Source organism: Corylus avellana, chromosome ca8 (genome assembly GCF_901000735.1).
Source record: "Corylus avellana chromosome ca8, CavTom2PMs-1.0".
Classification (NCBI taxonomy): domain Eukaryota; kingdom Viridiplantae; phylum Streptophyta; class Magnoliopsida; order Fagales; family Betulaceae; genus Corylus; species Corylus avellana.
This window is the reverse complement of record NC_081548.1, coordinates 22,605,995-22,622,940: the sequence shown is the minus strand read 5'-3', so window position 1 is coordinate 22,622,940 and position 16,946 is coordinate 22,605,995. Positions and strand designations below refer to the sequence as shown.

The 16,946-nt window shown below is 36.1% G+C and overlaps 3 protein-coding genes across 3 annotated transcripts in view; all 3 read right to left on the bottom strand.

Annotated features, from left to right (window-relative positions):
- Nucleotides 1-1,095: 1,095 nt before the first annotated feature.
- Nucleotides 1,096-3,945, bottom strand: LOC132189880 (large ribosomal subunit protein bL21c). Its single transcript, XM_059604700.1, has 5 exons — nucleotides 3,573-3,945; nucleotides 3,089-3,169; nucleotides 2,243-2,344; nucleotides 2,035-2,109; nucleotides 1,096-1,357 (listed from the first exon to the last, which is right to left on the bottom strand). Exons 1-5 carry the CDS (start codon nucleotides 3,876-3,878, stop codon nucleotides 1,286-1,288), a joined length of 636 nt encoding a protein of 211 aa, XP_059460683.1. The 5' UTR covers nucleotides 3,879-3,945; the 3' UTR covers nucleotides 1,096-1,285.
- Nucleotides 3,946-4,720: 775 nt separating this feature from the next.
- Nucleotides 4,721-9,602, bottom strand: LOC132189650 (calcium-dependent protein kinase 11). Its single transcript, XM_059604400.1, has 7 exons — nucleotides 8,732-9,602; nucleotides 7,014-7,157; nucleotides 6,748-6,900; nucleotides 6,507-6,622; nucleotides 5,771-5,938; nucleotides 5,462-5,686; nucleotides 4,721-5,340 (listed from the first exon to the last, which is right to left on the bottom strand). Exons 1-7 carry the CDS (start codon nucleotides 9,288-9,290, stop codon nucleotides 5,194-5,196), a joined length of 1,512 nt encoding a protein of 503 aa, XP_059460383.1. The 5' UTR covers nucleotides 9,291-9,602; the 3' UTR covers nucleotides 4,721-5,193.
- A 2,321-nt stretch (nucleotides 9,603-11,923) lies between these two features.
- The window catches only part of LOC132191045 (uncharacterized), a gene marked incomplete at its 5' end in the record, with an annotated part of 9,451 nt that continues 4,428 nt past the window's right edge, over nucleotides 11,924-16,946 (bottom strand). Inside the window, 5 exon segments of the mRNA XM_059606067.1 lie at nucleotides 11,924-12,432; nucleotides 12,514-12,591; nucleotides 12,940-13,179; nucleotides 14,701-14,781; nucleotides 16,561-16,757. Of these exon segments, the coding sequence (XP_059462050.1) occupies nucleotides 12,181-12,432; nucleotides 12,514-12,591; nucleotides 12,940-13,179; nucleotides 14,701-14,781; nucleotides 16,561-16,757 (848 nt within the window).

The window sequence follows — 16,946 nt, the reverse complement described above, 5'->3', positions numbered from 1 at the left end:
CTAGATACTGTTCAACGTCTGGTTTTGTGCCTTCCAACACGTGACCCTCAAACCCAGTTTGTAAAATTACCTTTTTATCCATTTATTTTCTTTTCCAGTTTACAAACTCTTCTCCTACACGCTTTCCCTCCGTCACTCTCCCTCTCCGTCAGAAAACCTTTCCCTCTCCCGCTCTCCCTCCCTTGCGCACCCTCTCTGAGAAAGGGGAGAACTCCCTTTCCTTCGTTATAAAGGAGCAGAACTTCTCTTCTGTAAATTAGAGTCACAGCCAACGCACATGGAGGAGGAAGAAGAAGATTTGGGTATTCTTCTTTCCTTCTCTCTCATCCCTCCTTCAATTCATTTTTTTAAATCTCTTTCACTTTCACTCACACCCCTTGGTTCCCCTTCAACGCCCGAGTCCCTCTCGCCCTCAACAAGACAAAATTTCTCCCCTCTTCTTCAGTAATCACCGAAGGCAGGAGGAAACCAACAGGATTCAGTTCAGCAAGAGGAGGGGGGGAGGGGGGACGCTTGGTTTGGTGGGCAAGGGAATTTTCAAGGAAAAAAATAAAAAAAGTGAAGGATGGCAAAGCAGGGGGCAATACTCGCGCAGGGGGAGACGCTTGTTTCAGTGGGCAAGGAAATTTTCAAGGAAAAAAATTTCAAGTTAAAGTGAAGGATAGATAAGCAGGGGCACACGGAGGGGAGGGGGCGAGGGGGGGACACTTGGTTCGTGGGCAAGGAGATTTTCAAGAAAAAAAAAATAAAAAGGTGTAAGATAGAGAAGCATGGGGCAATATGGTCAAAAGCGGGTGAAATTTTGAGGTTGAAAGTTCAAACTTGATGGTCAACAGGTCAAATTGTGCACAGTATCTGGGACAACCCGGTCGCCAAACTGACCCGAAAAGAAGAGCAGAGCAATGTTACACAGCTCCTATTCTCGCTCCTACTTTCACGCTTCTCAATATGACTTTTAAAATTACCATTAGATTTGAGATGAATCATTATTGAATTTTGATAAAATGACTGATTTTGTGTGTAGTATTACTCTAAAAAGAAAATGATGAATCATAAGTGATCTTGTAAATAATATAAAATGAATACATCAAACACGACTTTCAAAATGCATTCTAATTGAATGATTAATTTAGCACAAGTAATTTTCATAATTAATCACCGGAGTTCATAATTCAATCTCAAAAGCACCCTAGAAAGGAAATTACATACAAAATGAGGGAAGAAAACCTCCTTCACAAAACATTCAGATCAATCTTCAGTATACACTCAACCTCGCCAAGAAATCCTATGAATCAAGCGTAACTGCAGGATAGTCCTGATAGCCTGTGATCCCTGTTATCCTTATCCTTGTATTTGGCTGCATAATTCAGTAGAATTGAATCGTCATAAACACAATTAACAAACGGAAAAATGAGTTTAAATTGAAATACTAATATTTAATGGAAGTAAATAGCTAAATTATATATAGATGAGTCATATGAGTTAGATTATTGCTCTGTCTGTGGATTGTAGCTAGGATGGAAATACCAAAATGGATAACCACCTAGGAGCAGAAGTTGTACGTTCAATTCTGTCATTAAACCCATAAAAAGAAAAAGAAAAAGAAGAAAACCAGTTAAGCTTTAGAAGTCATAAATGCGGTAGCAACAGCACTGAGCAGCTGCATATTACCGCGCGAGAGATGTTGTAAATCACCCTCATTGCTTAGCCAAAGAAGCAAATCCAGATAGACTGGACAATTTCTTTGGCAAGACAGCTCTGACTTTAGAAAGAAACAATAGAGCATGTTTATTTTTTGGTCAAACGCTTGCGCGAGATAAAAGGATAATAGATTGGGAGAGAGCGAAGTCTCTAATGGCAAGTGCGTAATGCATACGTGATGCAGTAACTTTTCTTTTGTCCTTGTTTTAGTACCAAAAACTTAAAAAGCAAGACTAGTTACTTTATGCATTCACCAGAATTACATCAATTCATGCAATAAACCCTTTATAGTCTAGTTTACCATCAATGATACAAATAAACTTTGTAACATACTTGTCGATGACCAATCTTCCTCCTATAGTTTTTCTTCTTCTTATACTTGAAGACAATTACTTTGCTATCTTTACCCTGCATTAAACATGGAGAAGTGACAGATAGAGGGAAGTGGATGAAATTAATCAGAAGGCCAACTGTTGGAGAAAAAGTATTCCATCGTAAGGGAGGTATAAGAAAGAAGATATATCAGGAGGCAATGAACTACCTGCTCTTCAACTACAGCATGTACGGCAGCATCAGTCACCACTGGTTTTCCGATGTAGGTACTTGTTCTGGTTCCAACGAGCAACACCTTGTTCAGGATGATCTGCAAAAGAATCAAAGTCAAACAACTTAGGCAAAAAGCAAGAATCATAAGAGTACCATATTAACACTCCTGAAATTAACATAGATAAAAATGTGTGACACATGAAGTAAACTGATATATGTTTAAGATTCAGCAGCAGGAGTCGCCACATTGAAATGCTGACCATAACTATCATAATCCCCAAGCAACTTATAACCACTTCATATAGGTGCTGCAGAAGTCATACAATGAGCATCCATGCATTCATAAAAATAAAAGCATTTCTAAATAGTAAGAATCTATAATTCTCAAAAGAATTTGATGTCAATAACGGGAGAAAGTTCTTGAGTATCTCATAAAAAGAGAATGTTTTTTTATTAATTTTCGTAGTCACAAGTAGAAACCGTAAATTCATCCATTTTTAGATTCACATACTGTTGATTAGGGATGTAAACCATATGATTGTTTGATGTTAGAGCATCTACATCATTGAGATGGTGTTGGCAATGTAATAAATCAACGGTGGATTGCAACAATAACTGAGATTTACCCTATTCTGGATAAGAAAGGAGTTTTTGATATTTCAAGGAAAGACCAGCTAACAAGAATCACCAAATGCTTCTAAAAGAAGTAAAATGAGAGATTTCAAACGGAGCAACCAAAAGACGAGACGAGGATAATAATTTATATTGAGAAGTGCAACAAACATGATAAGATTTCAAGCAATCAACAATACGATCAAGAATAAACAGGAATAAAACATACCTTATCGTTGACATCAGCACCTTTAAGCCTCTGAGTATAAATAAACCGACCAGGAAAAACGATGTATTGGCGTGATCCTACCTAAACAAGGCCACATTACATCAACCACAATCAAAGCATAATCATAACATTTAACAACGTTAAAGCACTCTAAAGACATGAATAATAATCAATATATCATCGGTAATCCCAAATTTACATTAAAAAAAGAAAAAAACTATGAAAAAACAATGGGATTAAAATTTACTTTGAGATCACATATAAGCTCTAAAAATTATCATCGGAAGAACATAATATAACACTTAAAAAAATGTAATTCAGTAAAAAAAAAAAAAATCATATGGGTAACTGGGTAAGCACAAAATCAACACCAAAAAAACCAAAAATAAAAAATAAAAATAAAATCAAAACTATCATATGGGTCACCTCAAAATCACTCGAAAAAAGCATAGAGCTTTTGCGGTTTGGTTTATCCATTACTCACCATGACGACAGCGAACACTTCCTCACGCTTGGAGACTTCTTCTGCGGAGGTTTCAACGATTTCCACAGCTTCAGGCTCCGGCGGGTCGGCCACGGAATCGAGCACAGCTGCTCCTGATTCAGAGGACTTGGGGAGAAGACGATATGTGGGAGAAGAAGAAGAGAAAGAGAGTTTGGGGGAAGAGACGGAGAGAAAGCTGAGATTGGTATTGTTAGAGAAAGAGAGTGTTGGCGATGAGCATTGCTTTGGACAGATTCTGCAATGGGCTGCGAGAGATGAGCAAAAGGAAAGGGTCATTGAGGCCATTGCTCGAACACTTCTCTCTCTCACAGAGCTCACAGCTCTGCCCTTTTGGTCTCTCTCTCTTACAAACTAGGCCTATCCTATCCGTTTCCTTTCAATGACTAATATGCCCTTCATTTTTTACTTTTTTCGACTCTACCACGACACTCAACAGTAGAGTTGATTACTCACAAAAAATAAAAAAATAAAAAAATAAAAATCCAACTCGCACTCAACCGCCCTAACTATCATTTCTTAACAAAAATCTCCTTCTGTTAGGCCAACTTGTGAAATCAAACTAAATCTCAATCGCATGTATAACGTGTTTTAAAAACATAAAATGATAAAAATATCCTCAAATAAAAAATATATAAAATTAAATACTTTCAAACAAATTTAGCTTCTTTTTTTTTTTTTTCAAAAAAAAAGAAAAAAATAAAAAAAGAAAGAATAGGGGTGGTCGTTGAACTATTGCCACCCCAGGCATGTTTTTACACTAAATTAAATTGGATGCCTATACTCTAAGAGGTGACCAGGTTTTTGAATAAAGTAGTTCGCACATCTTTTGCTTTTTTATAAAAGGGTCCACCAAATTTTTCGCATTCCTTATCATCTATCTAGTCATATAAAGCATACGAGAAGCTTGGTAGACCATTTTGTAAAAAATAAGGATCAGCCGGTCCAAGCCAAAAGGATTTGATAGTACCATTGTTGATTAGAGGATGACATTAAAAGAAAGTTGAGATTTGATCAAGACCATTGTTGACAATCAAAAGACAAACTAATGTTTTAATAATGGCTCTTAGTTTTCACAGCCTTGAAGTTTCATACAAAGCAACAGCAGCCCCCAATGGCTTCAAAATCCATGTTGGCACATACACTGAACATCTATTTCATTGAAGCTGCTGCGTGGACAAATGATCAGCAAACTGGAGACCTACCAGATCCCGGGTGCTTGCCGTGAAGAGAACCACCGTCCACCGTACAGACCTTTCAGCCGAGTAAGGCAAAGCCTAATATGTTTGTTTGTTGTCCATGTTACTCCTAGTTATGGGGTAAATCATCTTGCAACAGAAGCTTGCAGTACCCCCTGCTGTTCTGTGTACTCTTAGCCTCTTGGCTCTTTACTAAAACTCCTTTTCACCAAAACAGGTAAAAAAAAGAAAAAAAAAAAAAAAAAGAAGTTGCTGGGACTGTTGGTGAAAAGTGAACTTTTAAGACCATAATTACCTAAGAGAAAAATAAGCAACATCCCAGCACAAACAAAAATTAAGAATCATTAAAATCTTAAAATGGAACCATCCCTCCTATAATTGGTCAACTATACAGAAGATTGCATCTAGTTAGTATCTCTGTTTGTGTCTTTAACTCCAAAGGCATCAGCTAAATTGAAGTTCAAATTGCTTCTCATTGTTCTGCTCCTCCCAACTCCTCCATCGCCCTTCCTCATCATTGCTGCAAACTCCCCGTAATCGATACGTCCATCCTGAAAAGTGAGAAGATCAGTATTTTCTATTCTGATTTATTTGTTACCAATTAGGAATTATGAAAAAAAAATGGGACCCAAAACTTTATGATTCTGAAAGTATGTAAGCAGAGAGACTTACATTGTCTAGATCAATTTCTTTAATTATCTCATCCAGTTGGACATCACCTAGACCAAACTCTTTGCAAGCCTGTTGAAGCTCATCAATGGTGATATAACCACTACTGTCTTTGTCAAAATAGGTGAAGGCTGCAATCAGATTCTCCTCTCTCTCCATCTTATTTACGTGCAAAGTAGCAGCTAGAAATTCACCATAGTCTATTGATCCACTGTTGTCTATATCAGCCTGCCGAACCAAATCATCTATGTTATAACAGAAAATAATATACTCAATCAATTGGAAAATCCAAGTTTATGACAATTTACTTACCGCATCCATAAGGGACTTGATCTCAGATTCCATTAGTTCAGAGCCCACTCTTTTCAAACCCTCTTTAAGTTCCTCGAATGTTATTGTCCCACTATTGTCTGTGTCAATCATATTGAACAACTCTTTCAGACCACCGATTTCTTCCTCTGAAAGTCTTTCTGCTATGACCTGAAAACAAAATTTCCCAATGCACAAGAAATAAATGCTAAATTTCCTCATAAGCATAACGCCGTAACAACTTCCCTAAAAGCGCACAGTTGAAGAAGAGCATATTTTGAAATATCTAGTTCTGCTATACTTCATTTAGTTTGAAATAGTCTCAAATTATGATGTGGATCGAGAAGAACATGATTGTTAAATAGATAAATGGGGATATGGCCTTCGACAGAGACAAGTGGTGTAAAGAATCCATGTGGTTGACCCCAATTAATTGGGACTAAAGGCTTAGTTGAGCTGAGCTCAAGATGATCCTGAATTATAAACTTTGACATTTGTTTATTATGCCTTTTTTCCTTCAGGCTTTTTCTTGAAAGCACATATTCTTCACTTTTCTAAAGTCAAGCCATTATCTCAGAGCATTAGAAATCCTAATGCAGGAAGATGCAATTTAATAATTCAATTTTGAGATACCTGGATTGATAAGTTCAATACCAGATCACTATGACAATATATTTATACACAGATATCTACTTGAAAATGAAAACAAGGAAATATGGTGGAGGGAAAAGAAATATACACGCAGAGCCATCTTTTTAAGTTTATTCATTGCTGAGAACTGTTTCAGCCGTGACAAAACAGCAGAATCCAGAGGCTTGTCTGGAGCAACTCTGTCATCCACAATCCAAGGGTGACCTGACAGACAAACAAACTTTGTTGTTATTGGTTACACATAAATAATAGCTTTAACAAAGCTAGGACATTGGTATACCCAACTTCTACAGTAGCACATGAAGCATAACAGGTATGAAACAACTCACATAGGACTTCATGGGCAGAAATTCTTTTTATTGGGTCCCTCTCAAGCATCTTTCTTATCAAATCTTTTGCACTTTCTGAAATATTAGGCCATGGTTCAGACTCAAAATCTAGTTTGCCTTGTAAAATCTGCCTAAAGATTCCTGGTTCAGTTTCTGTAAAGAATTGGCAAAAATAAGTACAGCTCAGGTACAAAATAGAATATAAATTTGATCAATACAGCTACAACTCCAAAGAAAACGAGATCTTAGCTCATGAAGATGACTACCAGCCCAAAAAGGAGGAACTCCACTTAATAAGATGTAAAGGATAACACCAGCACTCCATACATCTGCTTCATGTCCATAATGCTTTTTCAATACCTCAGGTGCAACATAATAGGGACTTCCAACTACATCACAGAAAGATTCTCCTGGAAGAAAAGTGAAATTAAGGAAAGCAACCAACAGTTGGCATCAACAAAGATTTAAAGACCGATGGAAAAGACCGGTAGCTGAGAAGGTTGAATGGCCCACCATCTGAAAAATCTCAAGAAACTTACAGGCATGAAAATTTAAAGCGGTGCATAGAAGGCTTAGAAGCACATAAAATTGAGGACTTGGGGCAGTGATATAACTTCTTGGTTTCGGCATCATAACGCTATTTGCCAGAACATTTCATGTCTGCCACATGCATGCAAGTCAATGGGAATTATCTCAACAGTCTACAAATGAAGAAGCAGTTTCTTGAGACAAGGGCTACATGGCATGGAAAGAGAGTCTCCTGGGCTGTTCTAATGAAGTGGAAGTCTGTCATAGAGTTAGTCCTCCTAGTCCAGTTGGTTTTTTATATTCTTTTAGGTTGCTTAGCTATCATTGGGTCTGTTAGTGTAGGTGGTTATTATGTTCCTATTTTATTGGCTCGTGTATGTAAGTTGTTCCTATTTTGTTACTTCTGAGCAATGTAGAAATTTATGTTGCTATGAAAACTTATCTCTTCCAAGTTTTTTCTCTCAAAGTTCCATTCTTGTAACAGCAAGATAGGGAAGAATACTGCAAACCCCTTTGAATATACCAATTTCAAGACTATAAAAGAAGGAAATGGAGAAAACCATAAAAAAAAAAGAAAAAAAGAAAAAAAAGGGGAACTCCAAATCATGTGAAAATGGAATAGGGAATTATTGAAAGTGAAACCAAGAAACGAGAAGAATGGAATTTCTAAATGATGAATTTAACGGAATGGGAGAAAGCCCCATCAGCCAACCATGCTCGTGACAGAAAAAGAGACAAAAGAAAAATACTGAAATTTATTCCACAATCTCAAAACACCAATTTCCACTACAAGAAAAAAATGAAAACAAGGAATCCTATGGAACATGGTAACCAAACCTATTCCTGTAATCAACGAGACGACTGAATAATCTCCAATCAGCAGATTAATCCAACAGTTACCTTAAGGAAATTATCAATAGATATCAGAGAACCAGAACCAAATCCAAATTGAACAGCCTCCACTTTAAGAGAGAGAGAGAGAGAGATTAAATCCAAGGAAAAATCAACAAATTGGAAAGAAACCAGGGAGACCAAAATGACAACAGCAAAACTTCAAAAACCGGAAAAACACCAACCGATCAACCTGGTTCCCAATGGACAAAAGACAAAAAACTAAATCCAAGATTTCAGTTCATGAAACAGTTGATAAATATGTGAAAAATCAATAACTTGCAAAGTCAAAAGAATAAATCCAAGGAAATAGAATAATACGCATTAACCAGCCAAACTTCTAATCAGTCACAAATCCTAACTAATAAAAACCGACTTGTCAACGTCAAAAATCAATCACAACCAGGATCGATTTAATTTAAAAAGGCAACATTCATAAACAATGAAGAAAGAAAGAAGGCAAACTGAACAACGCACATTATCGTTAGACTTGCAATCAAGAATTGAACCCAAACAACCATTTACAATGAAAACTAAGAAAATGGAAGAAAACCCAGAAACCAACCTGGCTTGTAGAAGACAGACAAGCCGAAATCGATGGTCTTGAGCTTGGCATCGTCACCAGGACTATCAAACAAGAAATTCTCAGGCTTGAGATCCCTGTGCATGACCCCAAGAGAGTGACAAGCCTCCACCACCCCAACAATGGTCTTTATGAGCTTCGCGGCCTCTCTCTCACTGTAATGCCCTTTCTGCACAATCCTATCGAACAGCTCGCCCCCAGCGCACAACTCCATGACCAAATGCACGAACACCGAGTCCTCATAGGTCCCTTCGATCCGCACCACATGTGGGTGCTCGGACAGGTGGTGCATGATCTGAATCTCCCTCCAAACGTCGTCGTAGTCCTCCTTGCACAGCAGCTTCCGCTTGGGTATTGACTTGCAGGCGTACTGGGCCCCAGTGGACTTATGGGTGCAGAGGTAAGTCGTCCCAAATTGGCCTTGCCCCAGCTTCTTCCCAATAAGATAATGGTCTCTCAGCCTTTGGGTCTGATACGGCAACACTGTTGTCGCCGGCTTTGTCGCCGCCGTTGATTGCGACGCCGCGCTCTGCTTCTTCATTGCCAAGAATACTCTTCCGATTTGGATCTCTTTCTTTCCCCTTTGTGAAACTGTTCCTCTATCTCTCTCTCTCTCTCTCTCTTTCCTTTTTCAATTCTGAAGCAGAAATCAAAGAAAAACTCCTCTTGTTTGTACCTTTTCTCCCGCTGCCTTGCCGCTCTCCCAATCAACGTACTACTTTTCTTTTTCTAATCTGAGTCCCGCTGAATTCTTATTGTTATTGTTATTTATTTTTTATTTTTGGTCAAATTTGTTGTTGATGGGAGTGGGCGTTTCATTTGGGGCGAGCTGCATTTATTGGCTGGAATTTTGGAATGAAAGGTCACGCAGGGCACTGAGGACGTGTCCCGTAAGATATGCATGTTTTGAGAGAACGATAGAGTGGGCCCCCACTGCCACTATCTTCTTTCTTTCTTTTTTTTTTTTTGTTAATATTTATTTATTTTCTCGGTGATAAACATAAAATATTTTCCTAAACAGTTGTGAATATTATTATTATGTACAATTTTTCTTCAAACTCACTTATTAGTCAATTCAATTGGTACAGAGATCATTCAATAGAGTTGTTGGAATAACAGTTTGAAAAATCAGTGCTCACTTACTCCGCTTGCAATAAGTTTTTTGTGACATAAAATATTTTGAGAATTTTTTATTATTGTATGGAAAATAACAAATAACTCCTTATACAGAAAATTCTTATTTATTATCTTTACATACCATATAAAATTCTTAAAATAATTTTATATTATATTAAGTTCTTTTGCAAATGGGTGTAATCCGTAGAGTGGGTAAACAATTTTGAAATTAATATCTATCGAGAATATTCAATTAGTTATAATAAAAGGGTTTTTTTATCATTTTGAGAGAAGATTCCTCTTCATTTCATTTTAAATCTATTTAATTGTTTTAAGAGAACATTTTTATAAAAAAGAAATTGATAAAATTGCCCACCTAAAAACATCAAAACTATCGGATTGAAACAGAGAGCATCGGGGTCCATATTTTTGTGAGTAGTACAAATAGTGCATGAATGAGTTCGTTGATGTGACGTGGATTGACGTTTTCAAAGAATTAAAGGTGCGTTTACCTACTATATGGTTTCCCAACGGTCTCCTAAATAATACAAATCCTTCTCTGCTTCGTCAGAAAACTAGGGAAAGCAACACTAATAAGTTTGTTAATCGATCACATTTCTTAAAAAATAAAAAGATAAACAATATAATTGCTTGGTTATAAAATGAGTTAAGGTTTTGAATTTTGTGTTACTTTAATATCATGTAAAAACTTTTTACAACCCACAAGGCTAGAATATATTAAGACAAATACGTAAATTGCATAGCGTTTATTATTATTATTATTTTTTTTCTTCATAGATAAATGAAACCCACTTCAGCATGGGATTATCCCCTGAACTCAGTACTCCTCACCTAACATTGTATTTATATAAGTAAAGGAGATTCTTCTGGTTTTGAAAACCACGGGCGTGATCGTGGTATTATTCCTTTACCGTACATAAACTGGTCCATCTGAATTGGTACCTTTTGATGTTTGTGTTGTCTCGTTTAACTCCTCAATCTCTATGAAATCTAGGAGGCAAAGCCTGCAAATGTTACTGCTCCAAAGGGGATGGTAAATCAATCACACATGCAGATGCAGAAAAAATGTCATTATTTTAAGGGAGCAGGTTGAAAACCAGCAACACAAAAAACCAGAGTTATATCAAAACCATCTAAACACCATCATGTGTTGCTGGTTTTCAACTCTGGTCTTTGTGTTCATAAGTGCCCTAGAAGCTGTCACCGATTCTATGCTGTTAGTTCGAATATTTTATAGACAGCAATCTCCAACTTGAACTTTTCTTTCTTAAATAAGCATCAGCAGCCTCTTTATACTTATCAAAATTAGAGATTGACAATTTGTGTTTAAGTTTTGAATTGTGTTGATTTATAAATATAAGACTATATAAGTTAATTCTAATATAATCTATTTAATAAATAGATCAAACTTTACACCTTAACCAACTAATCTCCTGTTGAGTTTACAGATTGTGTCAAATTATCAATAAATATCGTGTTGAATTCGGATTATGTTGAAGAATAAGTATAAGATTATATATGTCAACTTTAACTTAACTAATTTAATTAACGGGTCAAACTCTTCAACCCTAATCTACTAATTTTGTATTTAGTTCATCCCTAAATTGAACAATGAACCACTCTTGTTGGAACCCTTAACATCTGAGAGCTTTATGCAAGCTTGCCATGGTTTTGAAGGCTATAAGACAACCAATTGCTTTAGGGTTGATTCAGATAATGAAACAACTTTATGCAGTCATTTCCGATCCAGCATTTAAAAGGTCATCCAATATATAGTATCCTCAAATTTAAATTATATACTAAATTTTTAAGATTTTCAGAAGGAAGACATTCCAACAGACTGTAGCTCCAGTATCTATGAAAACGCTAAAACAATATGGTTTATATCTAAGACAACTATATATTAAGGAAAGAACATCTCAAGTAATTCCGAGTTAATTAACTGTACCATAAAGCATTTTTGGAGATGTTATCAAGGGGGTGTTTGGCAAATGGGATGGCCCCCCATCCCCATTACCAAACAAAGCCCAAAGCATAAATCAAAACGATGCATTTAGCATTCCAGGCGGTGGAAAAGAAATGAGTATTTACAATGATGGTAGCAACTGAAGCGAGAATCAAATATCTAACACAAAATCCTCCAGGTGATTTCAACCTAGTCAGAAATCTAATATATGATTATAGTTTGTTGCAAAATACCTAGGACAATAAACTGTTGCGAATGCCAGCAGTTTTGAAGCCAACTATACAGAATATTTCACCTAGTCCCCTGTTATAGGGGCACATGAAAACAATTACCTTAAGTGGGCAGTACTTCGAGTTACTCTTCTCAGATCAGAAACAGGCCTGGCAGCTTGAGAGGAACCAGATTGAACTACATTAGCATCACCGGTTTTGTTGGTTTCAAGTCTCTTTCTTTTAGGTCCCACAGGTGGCTGGCTCTGAGTGGGTACATCTGCCTCTTCCTCTTCCTCTTCCTCTATAAGTTCTGCTTTGGGTACTGCATAATGCCATTGAGTCCCACAACCTGGACAATTTCTTGCACCCTAAAAGCCAATCAAGTCAGAAAATTTATGAAGCAAAGGAAACGCTGTTGACCCTAAATATGAAAAGAGTCAAGCTTATACCTTTTTTTGGGAAAATAATTTCTTTAGGCAGTATTTATGAATCCGGACTGTACAAGAATCATTCTGGCACACCTCTGCCTGTCAAAAATAAACCCAACAAAGTACGAGATTTAATAGCAGCAGCAGCAGCAAAAAAAAAAAAAATGCTCCACTAGTTTTGCTCGAACTGGAAAATTTTCCATCTCGGTTACCCAAGGTTATGGTTGAATAATATATTAGAGTTTACATTGAAACCACACAAGTAATAAAACAAGAAAAAAAAGGCATGAACAAGCAAAGCTGATTCTTATTAATTTATGAATTGATGCATCCTACATGGATTAATTAAACGTTAAAACAAATAAAAAGAGCTACTTGCAGAGATATAACAAACATCAAACATTAGCCAGTATCTACTGATATGGCAAAGCAAATATCAATTACAACCTTCACTCCAGCTTCGTTGCACACTTGACATGAAGGAATATCATTATTACGGAAATAACTGCGCAGGTCAAGAAAGGATCTGACACCAAGTCCAATGTTACCATCAGGGGTGTGGGTAAGCCACTGATCCAGCACAAGTTCATCAAGAGCTTTTTGCTTCTGAGATATTGAGAAATTCTTGAGTGCCGGGGGAACATGAGTTGGGCCGTCTTGTGATTGTGATCCTACGTCAGTTAAAACCTGAAGACAGACCATATCAAGTGTTGAGCGCAACAGAGAGCTTTTACAGAATAATAATACACTCATTTCCCTAAGAGAAAGTGGTGCAAAAGTCAAGGGAGTTCCTAAAGGAAATTCTAGTTCGTTCGTCAGTCCTAATGGAACTTTTCTTGAATAAAGCAGAAACATTCAGTTATTATTTCTGGAAACATCCATTCTTAGGAAATCTTAATCAATAAGCATGTTTCTGACATAGATCAGATACAATTAAGCCCCAACTGGATGTGTCAGTTTACCCACAGAAAATGTCCCCTGTAACAAGTAATAAGATGAATGTTCAAAATAAAAAGGTGCATTCAGAAGAGTGCTAAACTATATTATGCTAAGGTCAGATAGAATTAAGCCCCAGGAATATGTGTCAACTAATTAGCTGCAGCCAATCTAATCTGGACAAAGTAATGAGATGAATGTTCAAAAAGAAAAATGCATTAAGAGTAGTTGTACAAAATATACTGCTATAAAAGACGACTAAAACCAAGTTTCAGTAAAATAACCGGAAATGATGTAGTTTTCATTTTTTTTTTCTTCTTTGTTAGCTGGAGCTTCAACATGGTGTAAAGCTCATTCTATTTTATTGATTCATTTTGATTACTTTGTGTTGAATCTCATTATTGTTAGGCCTATTTATTTCTATTTGTACTTCAACTTTCTGAGTAGGGTACTATCCACGTTACTCCAGTGTTAATCACTGTTTCTATGAACAATAATATTTTCTCAACAGGGCAGTATTGAATATATAAGTTAGGGTAAATTACCATGACGTAGCCTAAGGTTTTGCAAAATGACATACTTTGAAAATCATACACAGCTTCTTGTCACCGTGATCTACTAAGCTGTGTTAGATATGAATTTAGTTTCATACTTTTGATCGATCTAATACAACACGTGGAGACCACGTCTCTCTAGTATTTTATTTCTTAGTAAATCAAAAACTTATTTCGAAGGTGAAAATACCCTCTTCTTCCTCATCATCTCCATTGGCCCCATAACACAACCACCGCCTCTGCCACCACCAAACCTAATCACCTTTCCAACTCTCAACGCTCTTTCTCTCTCTATCTCTCACCCTATATTCCTCTCTCTATTAAAAGCAGTTCTTTAAGGTTGTAACTAATTCACATATTGACTTCTATTTCAGCAAGAAATATTTTTCTCTCTCTTTCCTGGCTGTCTAGTCTGGAAGGCCAGCTATTTGGCTATGAATTTGATCTCTATCACTCTCTTCTTGTGTTTATAACATTGAGCATAACTCTTCTGTGGCCTTCTCCAAGGCTAATTTGTTTCACATGAAAAAGGTCACTCGGAGAAGACAAGTCACATGGATTTGGATTTGGATTTGGATTTGTATCACCCAAATTGCTAACCTGTATTCATATTATAAAACTTTTTTTTTATTAATATATTTATACATAAAACATTAGTGCTACACAAAGTCACTTGTTTCCTCATTAAAAAACAAATACTCTTAAGCAAAATTTGAACCTGATTCTCCAATCGCAGATTAAGAGCATCAATGTCAGAAATGCTACCTTGGGCTGTGGCATCTTGCATAATTGCTTCTATCTGATATTTGACATCAAAAGAACACATCATCAAATGAGACGGATGAAGTTACCTTAATTTCATACTATTAGACATCAAACATCTATTGGCATAGACATAATTTCTTTTATATATGCTTCTTTCTCCTTATTCACCTAATAATAAACTAAGGATAATGCACTGTCAAGGGAATGTTATGGAATTCTCCTTGATTAATATTTCCCAACTATTCCACTAGCAGCAAAGCACATCACAATGATAATAAAAATTTATATTTTCTGACGAGTAATGCTCATAATAAACACAAAAGAAGAATATAGGAAACAGGATGCCCAAAATTGTAAGAATCAATAAAACTAGTGCGAAAGGCAAAGAGACAACAGAAAAATATACCAAAATGTGTTTTGGCCATTAATTTGCTGCTTCGCCTGCTTCGTTAAGATATGACAAAATCAAAGCCAATCTCCACCAATTGGTCGGCAAACTCTTTTAAATTGTAAAATTATTTATGTTAAATAATCCCAGTGTTGCTTCTTGTGAAAATAAATAAATATAAATCACCAGATTTACAAATTGCTAGTATAAGTATTACAACAGTTACATGTGGACATCATAGTTGCCATTATAAGGAATTACATCTGAAAACAATAAAACTGTAGTAATTTATATCATAAAAATTCTTACAGATACCTTTAAGGGGTTATCCTTATGCCTGTACAGAGTCCTCTATGCTTGTTTCTATGTTGAGACATGAAGTATAGGCATTTTAGATAGGACAACTATATCTTGTTTTAGAAAGAAGGATGATGAAAAAGTAAGTAGCCACCTGCTTCGCAATCATATACACAGCCTCCTATAAGATGAAAACTCTAACAAATAAGATGTGTAAATTAATAAATTACTTTGATTGTTTTACTTTGTTTGCCCTAAAATGTCTAAACACTATGTGGATGGGTGTGCAGAGCCAAGAATGGCTCAATTGGTTCACTCCAAGTCCCCAATGATCTATGTTGGTGGATCAATCAGACAATGAACAGGAGAACCAACTTCAACAAGAAGTTGTTGCATGGCTCGAAATTTCAAGGACACTTGTTGAAAATTGAAAAATAATGAAATGTACATTACCAAAATAAAAATTTTAGTAAAATAAAAATGTAAAAATTATAGACATATTGTAATCCAACAGAAGCCTGAAACACTGAACTCAAAATTACAAACCAAGTAGCTTAAGTATTCAAAATGAAACTGCTTCTTATTGATAATTTGTGATAGGATCATGCCGCTAGACAACCAAAATAGAGATGGCTGAGATATATGACCTAAAAATTGTTCAATTCAGCTGTCAATATTCAGATCACCCTCCTGTCACGTCTAGCCTTGTAAATTTGTGACTGTAGTAACCCGAAATGCCATCCAAATATATCAGGTAATAGAAGATTAATCATATTGAAACTTCTTAGTTGCTACATGTCTAAGTTAATTCAGACAATTGTTGAATAAATTTCAAATGCAGTATAATTTCGAAACCCAATTTCTTCCTCGCATCACCCCAAATTCCAACCCACTTCTTATGAATGTCATAAGCCAAGCTATGGTTACCATCTGAACCATAATTGTCATATTAGGTTAAAGTTCTACCATACCCATAAAAAATTCTAGCAGAATTTTGCTACATTAAGAAATATTTTCAAGCATGATCGAAAACAACCAGCTTTCAATCAACCAAGCACATTGATCAGTGACAAGGGCATTTCAAGATATAGAATTTTTTCAGACAACATAAATTTTAACCAGACTTACAATTGCCTTGTAGAAAGCAATCTGCGGAACCGAATATCTCGTTCCTAGCTTGGACTGTTCATCAGAAACATTATTAATGACCCCATAGTAAACTCGGCCATCATATTGGTTCCTGAAGCCTCGTAACTCACACTGAACATAAGAAAGTGCCTTGTTTATCTTAAGGAGATATTCATCGAATAGCTTTTTATGAGTACCTGTACCAAATAAAATGCCTAAAATCAAGTATCAACCAGTTGCCGCTAATGGCTATAAATAAAAGTACTCTTTTATACATAAATAACAAGCATTAACACTAGCTAGTGTAATCCAATAGTTTTCATGCTAATGGGTATACAAAAAAATGTACTCGCTTTAGTTGCGTTATTATGTTCAATTGGAATATT